Source organism: Phasianus colchicus, chromosome 36, assembly GCF_987193195.1.
Source record: "Phasianus colchicus chromosome 36, bPhaCol1.hap1.1, whole genome shotgun sequence".
Taxonomy (NCBI): domain Eukaryota; kingdom Metazoa; phylum Chordata; class Aves; order Galliformes; family Phasianidae; genus Phasianus; species Phasianus colchicus.
Window position 1 is genome coordinate 1,935,840 of NC_143471.1, and position 26,335 is coordinate 1,962,174.

The 26,335-nt window shown below is 59.1% G+C and overlaps 1 protein-coding gene across 2 annotated transcripts in view; it reads left to right on the forward strand.

The window, feature by feature from the left end:
- The window catches only part of PFAS (phosphoribosylformylglycinamidine synthase), a 99,958-nt gene that overhangs the window by 7,087 nt on the left and 66,536 nt on the right, over positions 1–26,335 (forward strand). For both annotated transcript variants that reach the window (XR_016461090.1, XM_090129480.1), the window contains exons 3-9: positions 583–721; positions 3,932–4,037; positions 9,933–10,119; positions 12,106–12,211; positions 15,059–15,199; positions 19,699–19,823; positions 24,429–24,557. Coding sequence is in view for 1 of the 2 variants with exons in the window: in XM_090129480.1 (XP_089985606.1) it covers positions 583–721; positions 3,932–4,037; positions 9,933–10,119; positions 12,106–12,211; positions 15,059–15,199; positions 19,699–19,823; positions 24,429–24,557 (933 nt within the window). In the remaining variant the exon portion in view is untranslated. The remainder of the gene's footprint in view (positions 1–582; positions 722–3,931; positions 4,038–9,932; positions 10,120–12,105; positions 12,212–15,058; positions 15,200–19,698; positions 19,824–24,428; positions 24,558–26,335) is intronic.

Consider the following 26,335-nt stretch of genomic DNA (forward strand, 5'->3'; position numbering starts at 1 on the left):
GGGGGTCTTGTGAGATATGGGGTGGGGGGCTATGGGGGGGTCTTGGGGGGGGCTTGGGGAGGTGGGGGGGCTATGGGGGGGTCTTGTGAGATATGGGGTGGGGGGCTATGGGGGGTCATGGGATATGGGGTGGGGGGCTATGGGGGGGTCATGGGGGGTCTTGGGGGGTTTGGGGAGATGGGGGGTTATGGGGGCGTCTTGTTAGATATGGGGTGGGGGGCTATGGGGGGGTCATGGGGGGGGCTTGGGGAGGTGGGGGGTTATGGGGGGGTCTTGTGAGATATGGGGTAGGGGGATTCATGGGGGGGTCTTGGGGGACTTGGGGATGTGGGGGGGTTGTGGGGGGGTCTTGTGAGATATGGGGTGGGGGGGGTCATGGGGGGGTCTTGGGGGACTTGAGGATGTGGGGGGGGAATATGGGGGGGTCTTGTGGGATATGGGGACGTCTGGGGGGGGGGTCTGAAGGACTGTGGGGTCTCCCAGACAATTGGAGGGGGGAGTCTCAGGTTTTGGGGTGGGGGGGGGGGGTCATGGGGTGCTGTGGGGGGGAAGGTCTGACTCTTTTTGGGGGGGGGTCTGCAGGTGACGCCCCCCCCAGCCCCGCGGAGACGAAGATCCTGCATTGGCTTTTTGGGGACCCCTTTGAGGAGGGGGGGGATGTGGCCCCCCAGAGTTTCCTGCGGCCCCAACCCCATCAGCTGCTGCTGGAGATTGGGCCCAGGTATGGGAAATTCGGGGGGGGGGTCTGCGGGGGGGGGTCCTGGGGGTCTTAAGGGGGTCGTTATGGGGTCCTGGGGGGGTTATGGGGGGGCATTATGGGGTAATGGGGGGTATCGGGGGGGGTTATGGGGGTCCTGGGGGGGCTATGGGGGTCTTAAGGGGGTCGTTATGGGGTCCTGGGGGGGTTATGGGGGGGCATTATGGGGTAATGGGGGGTATTGGGGGGGGTTATGGGGGTCCTGGGGGGGCTATGGGGGGGTTATGGGGGTCGTTATGGGGTCCGGGGGGGGTTATGGGGGGGTTAAGGGGGGCATTATGGGGTAATGGGGGGTATTGGGGGGGGTTATGGGGGTCCTGGGGGGGCTATGGGGGGGGTTATGGGGGTCGTTATGGGGTCCTGGGGGGGTATTGGGGGGGGTTATGGGGGTCCTGGGGGGGCTATGGGGGGGTTATGGGGGTCGTTATGGGGTCCTGGGGGGGTTATGGGGGGGTTATGGGGAGGCATTATGGGGAAATGGGGGGTATTGGGGGGGTTATGGGGGTCCTGGGGGGGCTATGGGGGGGTTATGGGGGTCTTAAGGGGGTCGTTATGGGGTCCTGGGGGGGTTATGGGGGGGTTATGGGGGGCATTATGGGGTATTGGGGGGGTTATGGGGGTCCTGGGGGGGGCATTATGGGGTCCTGGGGGGGCTATGGGGGGGTTATGGGGGTCCTGGGGGGGGTATGGGGGGGTTATGGGGGTCTTAAGGGGGTCGTTATGGGGTCCTGGGGGGGTTATGGGGGGGCATTATGGGGTAATGGGGGGTATTGGGGTGGTTATGGGGGTCCTGGGGGGGCTATGGGGGGGTTATGGGGGTCGTTATGGGGTCCTGGGGGGGTTATGGGGGGGTTATGGGGGTTATGGGGGGGCATTATGGGGTACTGTGGGGGTTATGGGGGGGTTATGGGGGTCTTAAGGGGGTCGTTATGGGGTCCTGGGGGGGCTGTGGGGGGGTTATGGGGGTCCTGGGGGGGCTATGGGGGGTTATGGGGGTCTTAAGGGGGTCGTTATGGGGTCCTGGGGGGGTTATGGGGGGGTTATGGGGGTCTTAAGGGGGTCGTTATGGGGTCGTTATGGGGTCCTGGGGGGGTTATGGGGGGGCATTATGGGGTAATGGGGGGTATTGGGGGGGTTATGGGGGTCGTTATGGGGTCCTGGGGGGGTTATGGGGGGGTTATGGGGGGACATTATGGGGAAATGGGGGGTATCGGGGGGTTATGGGGGTCCTGGGGGGGCTATGGGGGGGTTATGGGGGGGTTAAGGGGGTCGTTATGGGGTCCTGGGGGGGTTATGGGGGGGCATTATGGGGTAATGGGGGGTATTGGGGGGGTTATGGGGGTCCTGGGGGGGCTATGGGGGGTTATGGGGGTCTTAAGGGGGTCGTTATGGGGTCCTGGGGGGGCTATGGGGGGGTTATGGGGGTCTTAAGGGGGTCGTTATGGGGTCCTGGGGGGGTTATGGGGGGGCATTATGGGGTAATGGGGGGTATTGGGGTGGTTATGGGGGTCCTGGGGGGGCTATGGGGGGGTTATGGGGGGGCATTATGGGGTAATGGGGGGTATTGGGGGGGTTATGGGGGGGCATTATGGGGAAATGGGGGGTATCGGGGGGTTATGGGGGTCCTGGGGGGGCTATGGGGGGGTTATGGGGGTCTTAAAGGGGTCGTTATGGGGTCCTGGGGGGGTTATGGGGGGGTTATGGGGGGGCATTATGGGGAAATGGGGGGTATCGGGGGGTTATGGGGGTCATGGGGGGGCTATGGGGGGTTATGGGGGTCTTAAGGGGGTCGTTATGGGGTCCTGGGGGGGTTATGGGGGGGGCATTATGGGGTAATGGGGGGTATTGGGGGGGTTATGGGGGTCCTGGGGGGATATGGGGGTCTTGAGGGGGTCGCTATGGGGTCGTTATGGGGTCCTGGGGGTCTTATGGGGGGGTTATGGGGGGCATTATGGGGTATTGGGGGGGTCCTATGGGTGCTACAGGGGTTCTGTAGGGCCCTATGGGGGCTCACTGGGGTCCCATGGGTGCTATGGGGTCCCATGGGTGCTACGGGGGTTCTGTAGGGCCCTATGGGGGTTCAGTGGGGTCCCATGGGTGCTATGGGGTCCCATGGGTGCTATGGGGGTTCTGTAGGGCCCTATGGGGGCTCAGTGGGGTCCCATGGGTGCTACGGGGGTTCTGTAGGGCCCTATGGGGGCTCACTGGGGTCCCATGGGTGCTATGGGGTCCCATGGGTGCTACGGGGGTCCTCTGGATGTTATGGGGGTTCTGTAGGGCCCTATGGGGGCTCACTGGGTCCCATGGGCGCTATGGGGTCCCATGGGTGCTATGGGGGTTCTGTAGGGCCCTATGGGGGTTCAGTGGGGTCCCATGGGTGCTATGGGGTCCCATGGGTGCTATGGGGGTTCTGTAGGGCCCTATGGGGGTTCAGTGGGGTCCCATGGGCGCTATGGTGTTACATGGGTGCTATGGGGTCTTGTGGGTCCTATTGGCACTATGGGGGCTCAGTGGGGTCCCATGGGTGCTATGGGGGTTCTGTAGGGCCCTATGGGGGTTCAGTGGGGTCCCATGTGCGCTATGGGGTTACATGGGTGCTATGGGGTCTTGTGGGTCCTATTGGCACTATGGGGGCTCATTGGGGTCCCATGGGTGCTATGGGGATTCTGTAGGGCCCTATGGGGGTTCAGTGGGGTCCCATGGGTGCTATGGGGTCCCATGGGTGCTATGGAGGTTCTATGGGCACTATGGGGGCTCCTTGGGGTCCCATGGGTGCCATGGGGGCTCAGTAGGGTCCCATGGGTGCTATGGGGCCTTTGGATGCTATGGGGTTCTATGGGCACTGTGGGGGCTCATTGGGGTCCTATGGGTACTATGGGGTTTCATGGGTGCTACGGGGGTTCTGTAGGGCCCTATGGGGGCTCATTGGGGTCCCATGGGTGCTATGGGGTCCTGTGGGTGCTACGGGGGTTCAGTAGGGCCCTATGGGGGTTCAGTGGGGTCCTATGGGCGCTATGGGGTCCCATGGGTGCTATGGGGTCCCATGGGTGCTACGGGGGTTCTGTAGGGCCCTATGGGGGTTCAGTGGGGTCCCATGGGCGCTATGGGGTCCCATGGGTGCTATGGGGTCCCATGGGTGCTATGGGGTCCCATGGGTGCTATGGGGTGCCGCAGGCTGAACTTCTCGACGCCCGCCTCCACCAACGCCGTGTCGCTGTGCCGCGCTGCGGGGCTGCGCCGCATCTCTCGGGTGGAGCTGTCCCGCAGGCTGCTGCTGGAGGTGACAACCTGGGGGCATCGGGGTCAGCGGGGACCTGGGGGGCACTGGGGGCATCGGGGTCAGGGGGGAGGTTGGGGTCAGTGGGGACTTGGGGGTCAATGGGGACATGAGGGGCATTGGGGTCAGTTGGGCTGTGGGGGTCAATGGGGACATTTGGGTCAATGGGGACATGGGGGTCAGTGGGGACTTGGGGGGCATTGGGGTCAATGGGGCTGAGGGGGTCAGTGGGGACATGGGGGTCAATGGGGACATGGGGGTCAGTGGGGCTGTGGGGGTCAATGGGGACATGGGGGGCATTGGGGGCATTGGGGTCAGAGGGGAGGTTGGGGTCAGTGGGGACATGGGGGGCATTGGGGACATGGGGGGCATTGGGGGCATCGGGGTCAGGGGGGAGGTTGGGGTCAGTGGGGAGATTGGGGTCAGTGGGGATGTGGGGGTCAGAGGGGAGGTTGGGGTCAATGAGGAGATTGAGGTCAATGGGGATGTTGGGGTCAGTGGGGACATTGGGGTCAATGGGGACATGGGGGGCATTGGGGGCATTGGGGTCAGAGGGGAGGTTGGGGTCAGTGGGGACATGGGGGGCATTGGGGACATGGGGGGCATTGGGGACATTGGGGTCAGGGGGGAGATTGGGGTCAATGGGGACATGGGGGTCAGTGGGGGCGTTGGGGTCAATGGGGAGATTGAGGTCAATGGGGATGTTGGGGTCATTGGGTTCAATGGGGACATGGGGGTCAATGGGGACATTGGGGTCAATGGGGACATGGGGGGCATTGGGGGCATTGGGGTCAGGGTGGAGGTTGGGGTCAATGGGGAGATTGGGGTCAATGGGGACATGGGGGGCATTGGGGGAATTGGGGTCAGTGGGGCTGTGGGGGTCAATGGGGACATGGGGGGCATTGGGGGCATTGGGGTCAGAGGGGAGGTTGGGGTCAGTGGGGACATGGGGGTCAATGGGGACATGGGGGTCAGTGGGGCTGTGGGGGTCAATGGGGACATGGGGGTCAGTGGGGCGTTGGGGTCAATGGGGACATTGGGGTCAATGGGGACGTGGGGGGCATTGGGGGCATTGGGGTCAGGGGGGAGGTTGGGGTCAGCGGGGACATTGGGGTCAATGGGGACATGGGGGGCATTGGGGGCATTGGGGTCAGTGGGGACATTGGGGTCAATGGGGACATGGGGGGCATTGGGGGCATTGGGGTCAGGGGGGAGGTTGGGGTCAGTGGGGACATGGGGGTCAATGGGGACATGGGGGTCAGTGGGGCTGTGGGGGTCAATGGGGACATGGGGGGCATTGGGGACATGGGGGGCATTGGGGACGTGGGGGGCATTGGGGGCATCGGAGTCAGGGGGGAGGTTGGGGTCAGTGGGGACATGGGGGTCAATGGGGACATGGGGGTCAGTGGGGCTGTGGGGTCAGGGGGGAGATTGGGGTCAGTGGGGCTGTGGGGGTCAATGGGGACATGGGGGTCAGTGGGGCTGTGGGGGCCAATGGGAACATGGGGGGCATTGGGGTCATTGGGGTCAGAGGGGAGGTTGGGGTCAATGGGGACATTGGGGTCAATGGGGACATGGGGGTCAGTGGGGACATAGGGGGCATTGGGGTCAATGGGGGTCAATGGGGACACGGGGGTCAGTGGGGGTCAGTGGGGCTGTGGGGGTCAATGGGGACATTGGGGGCATTGGGGACATGGGGGGCATTGGGGGCATTGGGGTCAGGGGGGAGGTTGGGGTCAGTGGGGACATGGGGGGCATTGGGGTCGGGGGAGGTTGGGGTCAGTGGGGACATTGGGGTCAATGGGGACATGGGGGTCAGTGGGGGTCAGTGGGGCTGTGGGGGTCAATGGGGACATGGGGGTCAGTGGGGACATGGGGGTCAATGGGGACATGGGGGTCAGTGGGGACATTGGGGTCAATGGGGATCGATGGGGGACATTGGGATCAATGGGGCCATTTGGGGCAATTGGGGTCAATGGGGCCATTTGGGACAATGGGGCCATTTGGGGTCAATGGGGCCATTTGGGGTCAATGGGGCCATTTGGGGCAATTGGGGTCAATGGGGCCATTTGGGGTCAATGGGGCCATTTGGGGTCAATGGGGCCATTTGGGGCAATTGGGGTCAATGGGGCCATTTGGGGTCAGTGGGGCCATTTGGAGTCATTGGGATCAATGGGGACATTTGGGGTCAATGGGGCCATTTGGGGTCAGTGGGGTCATTGGGGCCAATGGGGCCATTTGGGGCAATTGGGATCAATGGGCCCATTTGGAGTCAATGGGGCCATTTGGGGTCAATGGGGTCATTGGGGACATTGGGGTCAATGGGGACATTGGGGTCAATGGGGCCACTTGGAGTCATTGGGGTCAATGGGGACATTTGGGGTCAATGGGGCCATTTGGGGTTAGTGGGGTCATTGGGGTCAATGGGGCCATTTGGGGACATTGGGGTCATTGGAATCAATGGGGTCAGTGGGGTCATTGGGGTCAATGGTGTCATTTGGGGTCAATGGGGTCAATGGGATCAATGGGCCCATTTGGGGTCAATGGGGCCATTTGGGGCGAGTGGAGCTTTATAGGATCGAGGTGGTCAATGGGGCCGTTTGGGGTCATTGGGGACATTGGGGTCAATGGGGCCATTTGGGATCAACGGGGACATTTGGGGTCAATGGGGCCATTTGGGGTTAGTGGGGTCATTGGGGTCAATGGGGCCATTTGGGGACATTGGGGTCAATGGGATCAATGGGGGACATTGGGGTCAATGGGGCCTTTTGGGGTCTATGGGATCAATGGGAGCATTTGGGACAATGGGGCCATTTGGGACAATGGGCCCATTTGGGTCAATGGGGCCATTTGGGGCAATTGGGGTCATTGGGGACATTGGGGTCAATGGGGCCATTTGGGGTCAGTGGGGCCATTTGGGGTCAATGGGGCCATTTGGGGTCAGTGGGGCCATTTGGAGTCATTGGGATCAATGGGGACATTTGGGGTCAATGGGGCCATTTGGGGTCAATGGGGCCATTTGGGGTCAGTGGGGCCATTTGGAGTCATTGGGATCAATGGGGACATTTGGGGTCAATGGGGCCATTTGGGGTCAATGGGGCCATTTGGGGTCAGTGGGGCCATTTGGAGTCATTGGGATCAATGGGGACATTTGGGGTCAATGGGGCCATTTAGGGTTAGTGGGGTCAATGGGGTCAATGGGGCCATTTGGGGACATTGGGATCAATGGGCCCATTTGGGGTCAATGCGGCCATTTGGGGCCATTGGGATCAATGGGCCCATTTGGGGTCAATGCGGCCATTTGGGGCTGAGCGGAGCTTTATAGGATCGAGGTGGTCAATGGGGCCGTTTGGGGTCATTGGGGACATTGGGTTCAATGGGGCCATTTGGGATCAACGGGGACATTTGGGGTCAATGGGGCCATTTGGGGTTAGTGGGGTCAATGGGATCAATGGGGGACATTGGGGTCAATGGGGTCGTTGGGGCCTTTTGGGGTCAATGGGGTCAATGGGATCGATGGGCCCATTTGGGGTCAATGGGGACATTTGGGGCTGAGCGGAGCTTTATAGGATCGAGGTGGTCAATGGGGCCGTTTGGGGTCATTGGGGACATTGGGGTCAATGGGGCCATTTGGGGTCAGTGGGGCCATTTGGGGTCAATGGGGCCATTTGGGGTTAGTGGGGTCATTGGGGTCAATGGGGCCATTTGGGGACATTGGGGTCAATGGGATCAATGGGGACATTGAGATCAATCTGGCCATTTGGGGTCAATGGGGTCATTGGGGCCTTTTGGGGTCAGTGGGGTCAATGGGGACATTGGGGTCAATGGGATCAATGGGGCCTTTTGGGGTCAGTGGGGTCAATGGGGTTCAATGGGACCATTTGGGGTCAATGGGGTCAATGGGCCCATTTGGGGTCAATGGGGCCATTGGGATCAATGGGCCCATTTGGGGTCAATGCGGCCATTTGGGGCTGAGCGGAGCTTTATAGGATCGAGGTGGTCAATGGGGCCGTTTGGGGTCATTGGGGTCATTGGGGTCAGTGGGGCCATTTGGGATCAACGGGGACATTTGGGGTCAATGGGGCCATTTGGGGTTAGTGGGGTCAATGGGATCAATGGGGGACATTGGGGTCAGTGGGGCCATTTGGGGTCAATGGGGCCATTTGGGGTCAATGGGATCAATGGGGGACATTGGGGTCAATGGGGTCGTTGGGGCCTTTTGGGGTCAATGGGGTCAATGGGATCAATGGGCCCATTTGGGACAATGGGGCCATTTGGGGCCATTGGGATCAATGGGCCCATTTGGGGTCAATGCGGCCATTTGGGGCTGAGCGGAGCTTTATAGGATCGAGGTGGTCAATGGGGCCGTTTGGGGTCATTGGGGACATTGGGGTCAATGGGGCCATTTGGGACAATGGGGCCATTTGGGGCAATTGGGATCAATGGGGCCATTTGGGATCTATGGGGCCATTTGGGGTCAGTGGGGCCATTTGGAGTCATTGGGATCAACGGGGCCATTTGGGGTCAATGGGGCCATTTGGGGTTAGTGGGGTCATTGGGGTCAATGGGGCCATTTTGGGGTCATTGGAATCAATGGGGTCATTGGGGTCAATGGGGTCATTGGGGTCAATGGGGCCATTTGGGGTCAATGGGGCCATTTGGGGCAATTGGCGTCATTGGGGACATTGGGGTCAATGGGGACATTTGGGGTCATTGGGATCAATGGGGCCTTTTGGGGTCATTGGGGCCTTTTGGGGTCATTGGGGTCAATGGGGCCTTTTGGGGTCTATGGGGTCAATGGGCCCATTTGGGACAATGGGGCCATTTGGGATCAATGGGCCCATTTGGGGTCAATGGGGTCAGTGGGATCAATGGGCCCATTTGGGGTCAATGCAGCCATTTGGGGCTGAGCGGAGCTTTATAGGATCGAGGTGGTCAATGGGGCCGTTTGGGGTCATTGGGGACATTGGGGTCAATGGGGCCATTTGGGATCAACGGGGACATTTGGGGTCAATGGGGCCATTTGGGGCTAGTGGGGTCAATGGGATCAATGGGGGACATTGGGGTCAGTGGGGCCATTTGGGGTCAATGGGATCAATGGGGGACATTGGGGTCATTGGGGACATTGGGGTCAATGGGGCCATTTGGGACAATGGGGCCATTTGGGGTCAATGGGGCCATTTGGGGTTAGTGGGGTCATTGGGGTCAATGGGGCCATTTGGGGACATTGGGGTCAATGGGATCAATGGGGACATTGAGATCAATCTGGCCATTTGGGGTCAATGGGGTCATTGGGGCCTTTTGGGGTCAGTGGGGTCAATGGGGACATTGGGGTCAATGGGATCAATGGGGCCTTTTGGGGTCAGTGGGGTCAATGGGGTTCAATGGGACCATTTGGGGTCAATGGGGTCATTGGGGCCTTTTGGGGTCATTGGGGTCAATGGGGCCTTTTGGGGTCTATGGGATCAATGGGCCCATTTGGGACAATGGGGCCATTTGGGGCAATTGGGGTCATTGGGGACATTGGGGTCAATGGGATCGAGGGGGGACATTGGGGTCAATGGGGCCATTTGGGGCAATTGGGGTCAATGGGGTCAGTGGGGCCATTTGGGGACATTGGGGTCATTGGAATCAATGGGGTCAGTGGGGTCATTGGGGTCAATGGTGTCATTTGGGGTCAATGGGGTCAATGGGATCAATGGGCCCATTTGGGACAATGGTACCATTTGGGATCAATGGGCCCATTTGGGGTCAATGGGGCCATTGGGATCAATGGGCCCATTTGGGGTCAATGCGGCCATTTGGGGCTGAGCGGAGCTTTATAGGATCGAGGTGGTCAATAGGGCCGTTTGTACCCGTGGCATTAAATCCCCCCCCCCTTTTTGTTTTGCTCCCCAGTTTTCGGGTCCCCCCCCGGCGCTGGAGGAGGGGCGGCTGCTGCGGGTTTTAGGGGATCCCATGACGGAACAGCCGTACCCTACAGAGCTGCGCTCCTTCGGCGTCCCTATAAAGCAGCACCCCATAACCTGCATCGACGTCATCGGGGGCGGCAGCCGCGAGCTGGAGAGGGCGGACAGGGAGATGGGTATGGGGTCGGGGGGTTATGGGGTCAGGGGGGTTATGGGGTTATAGGGGGAGTTATGGGGTTATAGGGGATGTTATGGGGTTATAGGGGAGTTATGGGGTTATAGGGGATGTTATGGGGTTATAGGGGAGTTATGGGGTTATAGGGCGGTTATGGGGTTATAGGGGAGTTATGGGGTTATAGGGGGGTTATGGGGTTATAGGGGGGGTTATGGGGTTATAGGGGGGTTATGGGCTTATAGGGGGGTTATGGGGTTATAGGGGTGTTATCGGGTTATAGGGGGGGTTATGGGGTTGTGGGGGTGTTATAGGGGGAGTTATGGGGTTATAGGGCGGTTATGCGGTTATAGGGGGGGTTATGGGGTTATAGTGGGGTTATGGGGTTATAGGGGCAGTTATGGGGTTATAGGGGAGTTATGGGGTTATAGGGCGGTTATGGGGTTATAGGGGGGTTATGGGGTTATAGGGGGAGTTATGGGGTTATAGGGGGGGTTATGGGGTTGTGGGGTGGTTATAGGGGGAGTTATGGGGTTATTGGGGAGGTTATGGGGTTATAGGGGGGGTTGTGGGTTTGTGGGGTGGTTATAGGGGGAGTTATGGGGTTATAGGGGGGGTTATGGGGTTATAGGGAGGTTATAGGGGGAGTTATGGGGTTATAGGGGGGGTTATGGGGTTATAGGGAGGTTATGGGGTTGTGGGGGGGTTATTGGGTTATAGGGGGAGTTATGGGGTTTTAGGGGAGGTTATGGGGTTATAGGGGGAGTTATGGGGTTATAGGGGAAGTTATGGGGTTATAGGGGGGGGTTATGGGGTTATAGCGGGGTTATGGGGTTATAGTGGGGGTTATGGGGTTATAGGGGGAGTTATGGGGTTGTGGGGTGGTTATAGGGGGAGTTATGGGGTTATAGTGGGGTTATGGGGTTATAGGGGGGGTTATGGGGTTATAGGGGGGTTATGGGGTTATAGGGGGGTTATGCGGTTATAGGTGGGGTTATGGGGTTATAGGGGCAGTTATGGGGTTGTGGGGTGGTTATAGGTGGAGTTATGGGGTTATAGGGGAGTTATGGGGTTATAGGGGGGTTATGGGGTTATTGGGGAGGTTATGGGGTTATAGGGGGAGTTATGGGGTTGTGGGGTGGTTATGGGGTTATAGGGGGGGTTATGGGGTTGTGGGGTGGTTATGGGGTTATAGGGGGGGTTATGGGGTTATAGGGGGTTATGGGGTTACAGGGGAGTTATGGGGTTATAGGGGGTTATGGGGTTACAGGGGAGTTATGGGGTTATACGGGGGGTTATGGGGTTATAGGGGGGGTTATGGGGTTATAGGTGGGGTTATGGGGTTATAGGGGGGGTTATGGGGTTATAGGGGAGTTATGGGGTTATAGTAGGGTTATGGGGTTATAGGGGGGGTTATGGGGTTATAGGGGGAGTTATGGGGTTGTGGGGTGGTTATAGGGGGAGTTATGGGGTTATAGGGGGGTTGTGGTGTTATAGGGTTTGTTATGGGGTTATAGGGGGAGTTATGGGGTTATAGGGGATTTATGGGGTTATAGGGCGGTTATGGGGTTATACGGGAGTTATGGGGTTATAGGGGGGGTTATGGGGTTATGCGGGGAGTTATGGGGTTATAGGGGGGTTATTGGGTTATAGGGGGGGTTATGGGGTTGTGGGGGTGTTATAGGGGGAGTTATGGGGTTATAGTGGGGTTATGGGGTTATAGGGGGGGTTATGGGGTTATAGGGGAGTTATGGGGTTATAGGGGGAGTTATGGGGTTGTGGGGTGGTTATAGGGGCAGTTATGGGGTTATAGGGGAGTTATGGGGTTATAGTAGGGTTATGGGGTTATAGGGGGGGTTATGGGGTTATAGGGGGAGTTATGGGGTTGTGGGGTGGTTATAGGGGCAGTTATGGGGTTATAGGGGATTTATGGGGTTATAGGGCGGCTATGGGGCCGTGTGGCGCCCTGGCTCTGACCCGCTCCCTGCAGGGCTGGCCTTTGACCCCTGGGACGTGCAGTTTTACACCCGGCTGTTCCGCAGCGTGGGCAGGAATCCGACCAGCGTGGAGTGCTTCGACATCGCGCAGTCCAACAGGTCGCGGCCTCCGTTAATTAGTCACACCGTTAATTAGTCACGCCGTTAATTAGTCACCCCATCACTGAGCCAATGAATTAGTCACCCAATCGGTGACCCCAATCACTGACCCCAATCACTGACCCCAATCACTGACCCCAATCACTGACCCCAGTCGCTGACACCAGTGAGCCAATTAGTGACCCAATTAATTAGTGATTCTATTAGTGACACTATCACTGACCCAATTAATTAGTGACCCAATCACTGACCCAGTCAGTGACTCAATTAGTAACCCAATTAGTGACCCAATCACTGACCCAATCAGTGACCCAATTAGTGACACCAATCGCTGACCCCAATGACCCCAATCGCTGACCCCAATCAATGACCCAATCAGTGACCCAATTAGTGACCCAATTAGTGACCCAATTGATCAGTGACCCAATCAGTGACCCAATCAGTGACCCAATTAGTGACCCAATTAGTGAACCAGTTAGTGACACCAATCACTGACCCCAGCTACTGACCCCAATCACAGACCCCAATTAGTGACCCAATTAGTGACACCAATCACTGACCCCAATGACCCCAATCGCTGACCCCAATCACTGACCCCAATCAGTGACCCCAATTAGTGACCCAATTAATGACCCCAGTCACTGACCGAATTAGTGACCCAATTAGTGACCCAGTGACCCCAGTGACCCCAATTACTGACCCCAATCACTGACCCCAATCACTGACCAATTAGTGACCCAATTACTGACCCAATTAGTGACCCAATCACTGACCCTAATGACTCCAATCACTGACCCCAGTCACTGACCCCAATCACTGACCCAATCAGTGACTCAATTAGTGACCCAATTAGTGACCCAATCACTGACCCCCAATCAGTGACCCAATTAGTGACCTCAATCACCGACCCCAGTCACTGACACCAGTGACCCAATTAGTGACCCAATTAATTAGTGACCTAATCAGTGACCCAATCACTGACCCAATTAGTGACCCAATCAGTGACTCAATTAGTAACCCAATTAGTGACACCAATAGCTGACCCCAATTAGTGACACCAATCAGTGACACCAATTAGTGACCCCAATGACCCCAATCACTGACCCCAGTTACTGACCCCAATTAGTGACCCCAATTAGTGACCCCAATGACCCCAATCACTGACCCCAATCACTGACCCCAATCACTGACCCCAATTAGTGACCCCAATTAGTGACCCAATCACAGATCCCAATCACTGACCCCAATTAGTGACACCTATCAATGACCACAATTAGAGACCCCATTGACCCCAATGTCCCCATTGACCCCACTGACCCCAATGCCCCCATTGACCCCATTGACCCCAATGTCCCCATTGACCCCAAAGCCCCCATTGACCCCAACGCCCCCATTGACCCTATTGTCCCACTGACCCCATTGACCCCAATGTCCCCATTGACCCCACTGACCCCAATGCCCCCATTGACCCCATTGACCCCAATGCCCCCATTGACCCCATTGACCCCAATGTCCCCATTGACCCCAAAGCCCCCATTGACCCCAATGCCCCCATTGACCCTATTGTCCCACTGACCCCATTGACCCCAATGTCCCCATTGACCCCAATGTCCCCAATGCCCCCATTGACCCCACTGACTCCACTGAACCCATTGACCCCAAAGTCCCCATTGATCCCATTGACCCCACTGACCCCAATGTCCCCAATGTCCCCATTGACCCCAATGACCGCAATGACCCCAATGCTCCCATTGACCCCACAGCCCCCATTGACCCCAATGCCCCCACTGACCCTAAAGCCCCCATTGACTCCATTGACCCCAAAGCCCCCATTGACCCCATTGACCCCAATGTCCCCATTCACCCCAATGTCCCCATTGACCGCAATGACCCCATTGACCCCAATGTCCTCAATACCCCCATTGACCCCACAAACCCCATTGACCCTATTGTCCTCAATGCCCCAGTTGACCCCAATGTCCTCAATGCCCCCACTGACCCCATTGACCCCAATGTCCCCATTGACCCCAAAGCCCCCACTGACCCCAATGCCCTCACTGACCCCAATGCCCCCACTGACCCCATTGTCCCCATTGACCCCAAAGCCCCATTGACCCCATTGACCCCAAAGCCCCCATTCACCCCATTGACCCCAATGACCCCATTGACCCCACTGACCCCAATGCCCCCATTGACCCCAATCTCCCCATTGACCTCAATGTCCTCAATGCCCCCATTGACCCCACTGACCCCAAAGCCCCCACTGACCCCACTGACCCCATTGACCCCAAAGCCCCTTTTGACCCCAATGTCCACATTGACCCCAATGCCCCCATTGACCCTATTGTCCCACTGACCCCATTGACCCCAATGTCCCCATTGATCCCAATGCCGCCATTGGCCCCATTGTCCCCACTCACCCCATTGACCCCAATCCCCCCATTGACCCCATTGTCCCCATTGACCCCAAAGCCCCCATTGACTCCATTGACCCCAAAGCCCCCATTCACCCCATTGACCCCAATGACCCCATTGACCCCAAAGCCCCCATTGACTCCATTTACCCCAAAGCCCCCATTCACACCATTGACCCCAATGCCCCCATTGACCCCAAAGCCCCCATTCACCCCATTGACCCCACTGACCCCATTGACCCCACTGACCCCAATGCCCCCATTGACCCCAATGCTCCCATTGACCCCAATGTCATCATTGACCTCAATGCCCCCATTGACCCCAATGCCCGCAATGACCCCAAAGCCCCCACTGACCCCAAAGCCCCCATTGACCCCATTGACCCCAAAGCCCCCGCTGACCCCACTGACCCCGTTGCCCCCCCCCCCGCAGTGAGCACAGCCGCCATTGGTTCTTCAAGGGCCGCCTGGTGGTGGATGGGGAGGAGGAGCCGCAGTCCCTGTTTGAGAGCATTATGGGGACGCAGCGCTGCAGCAACCCCAATAACGTCATCAAGTTCTGCGACAACAGCAGGTGGGGTGCTTATGGGGTCGCGTCACCCATGGGTGGCCCTACGGGGTGCTTATGGGGTCACGTCACCCATGGGTGGCCCTACGGGGTGCTTATGGGGTCGCGTCACCCGTGGGTGGCCCTACGGGGTGCTTATGGGGTCACCTTACCCGTGGGTGGCCCTATGGGGTGGTTATGGGGTCACGTTTGCTCCATGGGGTGGTTATGGGGTCACGTCAACCATGGGTGGCCCTACGGGGTGCTTATGGGGTCGCGTCACCCGTGGGTGGCCCTACGGGGTGCTTATGGGGTCACGTCACCCGTGGGTGGCCCTACGGGGTGCTTATGGGGTCACGTCACCCGTGGGTGGCCCTACGGGGTGGTTATGGGGTCACGTCACCCATGGGTGGCCCTACGGGGTGCTTATGGGGTCACATCATGCATGGGTGGCCCTATGGGGTGGTTATGGGGTCACGTTTCCTCCATGGGGTGGTTATGGGGTCACGTCACCCGTGGGTGGCCCTACGGGGTGCTTATGGGGTCACCTCACCCATGGGTGCCCCTATGGGGTGGTTATGGGGTCACGTTTCCCCCATGGGGTGGTTATGGGGTCACGTCACCCATGGGTGGCCCTACGGGGTGCTTATGGGGTCACGTCACCCGTGGGTGGCCCTACGGGGTGCTTATGGGGTCACGTCACCCATGGGTGCCCCTATGGGGTGGTTATGGGGTCACCTTTCCCCCATGGGGTGGTTATGGGGTCATGTCACCCATGGGTGGCCCTATGGGGTGGTTATGGGGTCACGTCACCCGTGGGTGGCCCTACGGGGTGCTTATGGGGTCACGTCACCCGTGGGTGGCCCTACGGGGTGCTTATGGGGTCACGTCACCCATGGGTGCCCCTATGGGGTGGTTATGGGGTCACCTTTCCCCCATGGGGTGGTTATGGGGTCATGTCACCCATGGGTGGCCCTATGGGGTGGTTATGGGGTCACGTCACCCGTGGGTGGCCCTACGGGGTGCTTATGGGGTCACGTCACCCGTGGGTGGCCCTACGGGGTGCTTATGGGGTCACGTCACCCGTGGGTGGCCCTATGGGGTGGTTATGGGGTCACATCACGCATGGGTGGCCCTACGGGGTGGTTATGGGGTCACGTCACACATGGATAGCTCTATGGGGTGGTTATGGGGTCATTTCCTCCATGGGGTGGTTATGGGGTCACGTCACCCATGGGTGGCCCTATGGGGTGCTTATGGGGTCACGTCACCCATGGGTGGCCCTATGGGGTGGTTATGGGGTCACGTCACACATGGATAGCTCTATGGGGTGGTTATGGGGTCATTTCCTCCATGGGGTGGTTATGGGGTCATGTCACCCATGGGTGGCCCTATGGGGTGGTTATGGGGTCACGTTTCCTCCATGGGGTGGTTATGGGGTCATGTCACCCATGGGTGGCCCTACGGGATGCTTATGGGGTCACGTCACCCGTGGGTGGCCCTACGGGGTGCTTATGGGGTCACGTCACCCGTGGGTGGTGCTATGGGGTGCTTATGGGGTCACGTCACCCGTGGGTGCCCCTATGGGGTGGTTATGGGGTCACGTCACGCATGGGTGGCCCTATGGGGTGGTTATGGGGTCACGTCATGCATGGATAGCTCTATGGGGTGGTTATGGGGTCATTTCCTCCATGGGGTGGTTATGGGGTCATGTCACCCATGGGTGGCCCTATGGGGTGGTTATGGGGTCACGTTTCCTCCATGGGGTGGTTATGGGGTCACATCACCCATGAGTGGCCCTATGGGGTGGCCCTATGGGGTCATTTCCCCCATGGGGGGGTTATGGGGTCATGTCACCCATGGGTGGCCCTATGGGGTGGTTATGGGGTCACGTTTCCTCCATGGGGTGGTTATGGGGTCACATCACCCATGAGTGGCCCTATGGGGTGGCCCTATGGGGTCATTTCCCCCATGGGGGGGTTATGGGGTCATGTCACCCATGGGTGGCCCTATGGGGTGGTTATGGGGTCACGTCACCCGTGGGTGGCCCTATGGGGTGCTTATGGGGTCACGTTTCCTCCATGGGGTGGTTATGGGGTCACGTCACCGTGGGTGGCCCTACGGGGTGGTTATGGGGTCACGTCACACATGGATAGCTCTATGGGGTGGTTATGGGGTCATTTCCTCCATGGGGTGGTTATGGGGTCACGTCACCCGTGGGTGGCCCTACGGGGTGCTTATGGGGTCACGTCACACATGGGTGCCCCCATGGGGTGGTTATGGGGTCACCCCAACATGGGTGCCCCTACGGGGTGGTTATGGGGTCACGTCACCCGTGGGTGGCCCTACGGGGTGGTTATGGGGTCACGTCACCCGTGGGTGGCCCTACGGGGTGCTTATGGGGTCACGTCACCCATGGGTGCCCCTATACAGTGTCTATCACCCCCTCCCTCCATGGGTGCTCCTATAGGGTGCCCTCATGACCCCCCCCACCCATGGCTGCCCCTATACGGTGTCTATGACCCCCCCCCCACCCATGGGTGCCCTGACAACACCCCCCCACCCATGGCTGCCCCTATACAGTGTCTATGATCCCCCCCACCCATGGGTGCCCTGACGACCCCCCCCCACCCATGGCTGCCCCTATACGGTGTCTATGACCCCCCCCTCCACCCATGGGTGCACTCATGACCCCCCCCGCACCCATTGGTGCCCCTATACGGTGTCTATCACCCCCTCCCTCCATGGGTGCCCCTATAGGGTGCCCTCATGACCCCCCCCACCCACCCATGGGTGCCCTGACGACCCCCCCACCCATAGGTGCTCTGACGACATTCCCACCCATGGGTGCCCCTCTAGGGCATCTGTGCCCCCCCCCCCACCCATGGGTGCCCTGACGACCCCCCCCACCCATGGGTGCCCCTATACGGTGTCTATAACCCCCCCTGCACCCATGGGTGCCGTGATGAATCCCCCTCGATGGGTGCTCCTCTAGGGTGTCTATGACCCCCCCCCACCCATGGGTGCCCTCACGACCCCCCCCCACCCATGGGTGCCCCTATACGGTGTCTATAACCCCCCCCGCACTCATGGGTGCTGTGATGAACCCCCTCCCCCCATGGGTGCCCCTCTAGGGTGTCTATGACCCCCCCCCCACCCATGGGTGCCCTGACGACCCCCCCCCACCCATGGGTGCCCCTATACGGTGTCTATAACCCCCCCTGCACTTATGGGTGCCGTGATGAACCCCTCCCGCACCCATGGGTGCCCCTCTAGGGTGTCTATGACCCCCCCCCACCCATGGGTGCCCTGACGACCCCCCCCCACCCATGGGTGCCCCTATACGGTGTCTATAACCCCCCCTGCACTCATGGGTGCCCCTCTAGGGTGTCTATGACCCCCCCCCCACCCATGGGTGCCCTGACGACCCCCCCCCCGCACCCATGGGTGCCCGTATACGGTGTCTATAACCCCCCCTGCACTCATGGGTGCCGTGATGAACCCCCTCCCCCCATGGGTGCCCCTCTAGGGTGTCTATGACCCCCCCCCACCCATGGGTGCCCTGACGACCCCCCCCCCGCACCCATGGGTGCCCGTATACGGTGTCTATAACCCCCCCTGCACTCATGGGTGCCGTGATGAACCCCCTCCCCCCATGGGTGCCCCTCTAGGGTGTCTATGACCCCCCCCCACCCATGGGTGCCCTGACGACCCCCCCGCACCCATGGGTGCCCGTATACGGTGTCTATAACCCCCCCTGCACTCATGGGTGCCGTGATGAACCCCTCCCCCCATGGCTGCTCCTCTAGGGTGTCTATGACCCCCCCCCACCCATGGGTGCCCTGACGACCCCCCCGCACCCATGGGTGCCCCTATACGGTGTCTATAACCCCCTCCCTCCATGGGTGCCCCTATACGGTGTCTATGACCCCCCCCCCACCCATGGGTGCCCTCACGACCCCCCCCCACCCATGGGTGCCCCTATACGGTGTCTATAACCCCCCCTGCACTCATGGGTGCCGTGACGAACCCCCCCCCCATGGGTGCCCTTCTTGGGTGTCTATGACCCCCCCCCCACCCATGGGTGCTCTGACGACATTCCCACCCATGGGTGCCCCTCTAGGGCATCTGTGCCCCCCCTCATCCATGGGTGCCCTGACGACCCCCCCCCCCCCATGGCTGCCCCTATACGGTGCCTATGACCCCCCCCCCCCACCCATGGGTGCCCCTATACGGTGTCTATAACCCCCCCTGCACTTATGGGTGCCGTGATGAACCCCTCCCGCACCCATGGGTGCCCCTCTAGGGTGTCTATGACCCCCCCCCCACCCATGGGTGCCCTGACGACCCCCCCCACCCATGGGTGCCCCTATACGGTGTCTATAACCCCCCCTGCACTTATGGGTGCCGTGATGAACCCCTCCCGCACCCATGGGTGCCCCTCTAGGGTGTCTATGACCCCCCCCCCACCCATGGGTGCCCTGACGACCCCCCCCACCCATGGGTGCCCCCCCCCCCCCACCCAGTGCCATCCGCGGAGCCGCGGTTCCGTCTCTGTTCCCCACGGACCCCACGAAGCCCAGCGCCTTCCGGCAGCTGCTCAGCACCCGGCACGTCCTGCTGACCGCCGAGACCCACAACTTCCCCACCGGTACGGTGCTAATTAATTAGCGGGGGCGTTAATTAGGGTCGGGGTGCTAATTGGGTGGGGGGGGTTGGGGGGTAATGATGGGGTTTTGGGGGGTAATGATGGGGTTTTGGGGGTAATGAGGGTGGTTTGGGTGGTAAATGGGGGGTTGTGGCTGCTGAATGTGGGGTTGTGGGGGCTAATTAGGGTGGTCGCTAATTAGGGGGGCGCTAATTAGGGGGATTGGGTGTTAATTGGGGGTTTTGGGGGGTAATGATGGGGTTTTGAGGGGTAATGATGGGGTTTTGGGGGGTAATCGGGGGTTTGGGGGGTAATTGGGGGGGTTATGGCTGCTGAATGTGGGGTTGTGGGGGTTAATTAGGGGAGTCGCTAATTAGGGGGGCGCTAATTAAGGGGTTTGAGGGCTAATTGGGGAGGTTTGGGTGCTAATTAGGGGGGGTTGGGGGGTAACTGGGGTTTTGGGGGGTAATCAGGGGGGTTTGGGTGGTAAATGGGGGGTTGTGGCTGCTGAATGTGGGGTTGTGGGGGCTAATTAGGGTGGTCGCTAATTAGGGGGGCGCTAATTAGGGGGATATGGTGCTAATTGGGGGGCATGGGTGGTAATTATGGGGTTTTGGAGGGTAATCAGGGGGGTTTGGGTGGTAATTAGGGGGGGTTGGGAGGTAATTAGGGGGGGTATGGCTGCTGAATGTGGGGTTGTGGGGGTTAATTAGAGGGGGTGGTAATTAGGGGGCGCTAATTAGGAGGATTGGGTGTTAATTGGGGGATTTGGGTGTTAATTAGGGGGTTTTGGGGGATAATCAGGAGGGTTTGGGGGGTAATTAGGGGGGGTTGGGAGGTAATTAGGGGGGTTATGGCTGCTGAATGTGGGGTTGTGGGGGTTAATTAGAGGGGGTGGTAATTAGGGGGGCGCTCATTAGGAGGATTGGGTGTTAATTGGGGGGTTTGGGGGGTAATGATGGGGTTTTGGGGGGTAATGATGGGGTTTTGGGGGGTAATGAGGGTGGTTTGGGTGGTAAATGGGGGGTTGTGGCTGCTGAATGTGGGGTTGTGGGGGTTAATTAGGGGAGTGCTAATTAGGGGGGGCGCTAATTAGGAGGATTGGGTGTTAATTGGGGGGTTTGGGGGGTAATTATGGGGTTTTGGGTGGTAATGATGGGGTTTTGGGGGGTAATCAGGGGGGTTTGGGTGGTAAATGGGGGGTTGTGGCTGCTGAATGTGGGGTTGTGGGGGCTAATTAGGGGGGTTGCTAATTAGGGGGGCAATAATTAGGGGGATATGGTGCTAATTGGGGGGCATGGGTGGTAATGATGGGGTTTTGGGGGGTAATGATGGGGTTTTGGGGGGTAATCAGGGGGGTTTGGGGGGTAATTGGGGGGGGTATGGCTGCTGAATGTGGGGTTGTGGGGGTTAATTAGAGGGGGTGGTAATTAGGGGGCGCTAATTAGGAGGATTGGGTGTTAATTGGGGGATTTGGGTGTTAATTAGGGGGTTTTGGGGGATAATCAGGAGGGTTTGGGGGGTAATTGGGGGGGTTGGGAGGTAATTAGGGGGGTTATGGCTGCTGAATGTGGGGTTGTGGGGGTTAATTAGAGGGGGTGGTAATTAGGGGGGCGCTCATTAGGGAGATTGGGTGTTAATTGGGGGGCAATTATGGGGTTTTGGGGGGGTAATCAGGGGGGTTTGGGTGGTAATCAGGGGGGTTTGGGGGGTAATTGGGGGGGGTATGGCTGCTGAATGTGGGGTTGCGGGGGTTAATTAGGGGAGTGCTAATTAGGGGGGGCGCTAATTAGAAGGATTGGGTGTTAATTGGGGGGTTTGGGGGGTAATTATTGGGTTTTGGGGGGTATTGATGGGGTTTTGGGGGGTAATCAGGGGGGTTTGGGGGGTAATTGGGAGGTTGTGGCTGCTGAATGTGGGGTTGTGGGGGCTAATTAGGGGGGTCGCTAATTAGGGGGGCACTAATTAGGGGGATATGGTGCTAATTAGGGGGGCGCTCATTAGGGAGATTGGGTGTTAATTGGGGGGTAATTATGGGGTTTTGGGGGGGTAATCAGGGGGGTTTGGGTGGTAATTAGGGGGGCTTGGGGTGCTAATTAGGGGGTTTTGGTGGTAATTGGGGGGGTTTGGGCACTGATTGGGGGCTTATGGCTGCTGAATGTGGGGTTGTGGGGACTAATTAGGGGGGTTGCTAATTAGGAAGGGGCTAATTAAGGGAGGTGAGGGCTAATTGGGGGGTTTTTGGGTGATAATTAGGGGGGTTTGGGTGGTAATTGGGGGGGTTTGGGCACTGATTGGGGGCTTATGGCTGCTGAATGTGTAATTGTGGGGGGTTAATTAGACAGGGCACTAATTGGGGGGGGGTGCTAATTGCAGGGGAGGTTGCTAATTGGGGGGTGGGGGGTTGGGGCGCTGATTGGGGTTTTCTGCCTGCTGAACGCGGGACGTTGGGGCTAATTAGAGGGGCGCTAATTAGGGAGATTGGGTGCTAATTGGGGGGTTTTGGGGGGTAATTATGGGGTTCTGGGGGCTAATTAGGGGAGTCGCTAATTAGGGGGGCGCTAATTAGGGGGATTGGGCACTAAGTGGTGGGCATGGGTGGTAATTATGGGGTTTTGGGGTGCTAATTAGGGGGATTTGGGTGGTAATCAGGGGGGTTTGGGCACTGATTAGGAGCTTATGGCTGCTGAATGTGTAATTGTGGGGGCTAATTAGACGGGGCAGTAATTGGGGGGGTGTGCTAATTGCAGGGGAGGTTGCTAATTGGGGGGTGGGGGGGGTTGGGGTGCTGATTGGGGTTTTCTGCCTGCTGAACGCAGGACGTTGGGGCTAATTAGAGGGGCGCTAATTAGGGAGATTGGGTGCTAATTGGGGGGCTTTGGGGGGTAATTATGGGGTTTTGGAGGGTAATTAGGGGGGTTTGGGTGGTAATTAGGGGGGTTATGGCTGCTGAATGTGGGGTTGTGGGGGCTAATTAGGGGGGTCACTAATTAGTGAGGTGCTAATTAGGGGGATTGGGCGCTAATTGGGGGGCATGGGTGGTAATTATGGGGTTTTGGGGTGCTAATTAGAGGGATCTGGGTGGTAATTGGGGGGGTTGGGAGGTAATTAGGGAGGCTATGGCTGCTGAATGTGGGGTTGTGGGGGCAAATTAGGGGGGTCGCTAATTAGGGGGGCGCTAATTAGGGGGATATGATGCTAATTGGGGGGCATGGGTGCTAATTATGGGGTTTTGGGGTGCTAATTAGGGGGATTTGGGTGGTAATTGGGGGGGTTTGGGTACTGATTGGGGGTTTATGGCTGCTGAATGTGTAATTGTGGGGGGTTAATTAGGGCACTAATTGGGGGGGGTGCTAATTGCAGGGGAGGTTGCTAATTGGGGGGGGTGGGGGGGGTTGGGGTGCTGATTGGGGGTTTTCTGCCTGCTGAATGCGGGACGGTGGGGCTAATTAGAGGGGCGCTAATTAGGGAGATTAGGTGCTAATTGGGGGGTTGGGGGGTAATTATGGGGTTTTGGAGGGTAATTAGGGGGGTTTGGGTGGTAATTGGGGGGGTTATGGCTGCTGAATGTGGGGTTGTGGGGGTTAATTAGGGGAGTGCTAATTAGGGGGGCACTAATTAGGGAGATTGGGTGTTAATTGGGGGGTATGGGGGGTAATTATGGGGTTTTGGGGGGTAATCAGGGGGGTTTGGGTGCTAATTGGGGGGGTTGGGAGGTAATTAGGGAGGCTATGGCTGCTGAATGTGGGGTTGTGGGGGCTAATTAGGGGGGTCGCTAATTAGGGAGGCGCTAATTAGGGGGATATGATGCTAATTGGGGGGCATGGGTGCTAATTATGGGGTTTTGGGGTGCTAATTAGGGGGATTTGGCTGGTAATTGGGGGGGTTTGGGCACTGATTAGGAGCTTATGGCTGCTGAATGTGTAATTGTGGGGGGTTAATTAGGGCACTAATTGGGGGGGGGTGCTAATTGCAGGGGAGGTTGCTAATTGGGGGGGGGGGTTGGGGCGCTGATTGGGGATTTCTGCCTGCTGAATGCGGGACGGTGGGGCTAATTAGAGGGGTGCTAATTAGGGAGATTGGGTGTTAATTGGGGGGTATGGGGGGTAATTATGGGGTTTTGGGGGGTAAACAGGGGGGTTTGGGTGGTAATTGGGGGGTTTGGCACTGATTGGGGGCTTATGGCTGCTGAATGTGGGGTTGTGGGGGTTAATTAGGGGAGTGCTAATTAGGGGGGCGCTAATTAAGGGGTTTGAGGGCTAATTGGGGAGGTTTGGGTGCTAATTAGGGGGTTTTGGGTGGAAATTGGGGGGGTTTGGGCACTGATTAGGAGCTTATGGTTGCTGAATGTGGGATTGCGGGGGCTAATTAGGTGGGTCGCTAATTAGGGCGGTCACTAATTGCAATGCGGGATGCTAATTGCAGGGGAGGTTGCTAATTGGGGGGTGGGGGGGTTGGGGCGCTGATTGGGGTTTTCTGCCTGCTGAACGTGGGACGTTGGGGCTAATTAGAGGGGCGCTAATTGGGGGGTGGGGGGGGGGGTGGGCCGTCGCTGCGGGGTTGCGGTCAGTAACGAGGGTGATTAATTAAGGCGCTAATTACCCCCAGCCGTGGCTCCGTTCAGCGGCGCCACCACCGGCACCGGGGGCCGCATTCGGGACGTGCAGAGCGCGGGGAGGGGGGGCCTCGTCATGGCCGCCACTGCGGGGTACAGCTTTGGGAACCTGCTGCTGCCCGGTGAGACCCCATGGCGGCCCCATAGCGGCCCCATAGCGGCCCCATAGCGACCCCATAGCGATCCTATAACGGCCCCATAGCGATCCTATAATGGCCCCATAGCGACCCCATAGCGACCCCATGACAGACCCATAGCGACCCCATAGCGGCCCCATAGCGACCCCATGGCGGCCCTATATCTGCCCCATAGCGACCCCATAGCGACCCCATAGCGATCCTATAATGGCCCCATAGCAGCCCCATAGCGATCCTATAACGGCCCCATAGCGGCCCCATAGCGACCCTATAGCAGCCCTATAGCGACCCCATGGTGGCCCCATAGCGACCCCATAGCAATCCTATAACGACCCCATGGCGGCCCCATAGCGGCCTCATAGCGGCCCCATAGCGGCCCCATAGCGACCCCATAGCAACCCCATGGCGGCCCCATAGCGAGCCCATAGCGAGCCCATAGCGAGCCCATAACGACCCCATAGTGATCCCATACCGGCCCCATAGCGACCCTATAGCGGCCCGATAGCGACCCCATGGCGGCCCCATAGCGGCCCGATAGCGACCCTATAGCGGCCCCATAGCGACCCCATAGCAGCCCCATAGCGACCCTATAGCTGCCCTATAGCAAGCCCATAGCGACCCCATAGCGACCCCATGGCGACCCCATGGCGGACCCATAGCGACCCCATAGCGACCCCATAGTGGACCCATAGCGGCCCCATAGCGGCCCCATAGCGACCCCCTAGCGACCCCATGGCGGCCCCATGGCGGACCCATAGCGACCCCATAGCGATCCCATAGTGGACCCATAGCGGCCCCATAGCGGCCCCATAGCGACCCCATAGCGACCCCATGGCGGCCCCATAGCGGCACCATAGCGACCCCATAGCGGCCCCATAGCGGCCCCATAGCGGCCCTATAGCGGCCCTATAGCGACCCCCTAGCGACCCCATGGCGGACCCATGGCGGACCCATAGCGACCCCATAGCGGCCCCATAGCGACCCCATAGCGACCCCATAGTGGACCCATAGCGGCCCCATAGCGACCCCATAGCGACCCCATGGCGGCCCCATAGCGGCCCCATGGCGGCCCCATAGCGGCCCTATAGCGGCCCTATAGCGGCCCCATAGCGACCCCATGGCGGACCCATAGCGGCCCCATAGCGACCCCATAGCGGCCCCCTAGCGATCCTATAACGGCCCCATAGCGACCCCATAGCGGCCCCATAGGGACCCCATGGCGGCCCTATAGTGACCCTATAGCGACCCCATAGCGACCCCATGGTGGACCCATAGCGGCCCCATAGCGGCCCCATAGTGACCCTATAGCGGCCCCATAGCGACCCTGTAACGGCCCCATAGCAGCCCCATAACGGCCCCATAGCGACCCCATGGCGACCCCATATCAGCCCCATAGTGGCCCCATAGCGACCCTATTGCGGCCCCATAGCAGACCCATAGCGACCCCATAGCGGCCCCATAGCAATCCTATAATGGCCCCATAGCAGCCCCATAGCGACCCCATAACGGCCCCATAGCGGCCCCATAGCGGCCCTATAGCGACCCTATAGCTGCCCTATAGCAAGCCCATAGCGACCCCATAGCAACCCCATAGCGACCCCATAGTGAGCCCATAGCAACCCCATAGCGACCCCATAGCGACCCTATAGCGGCCCCATAGCGATCCTATAATGGCCCCATAGCAACCCCATAGCGAGTCCATAGCAAACCCATAATGGCCCCATGGCGGCCCCATAGCTGCCCTATAGCGGCCCTATAGCGAC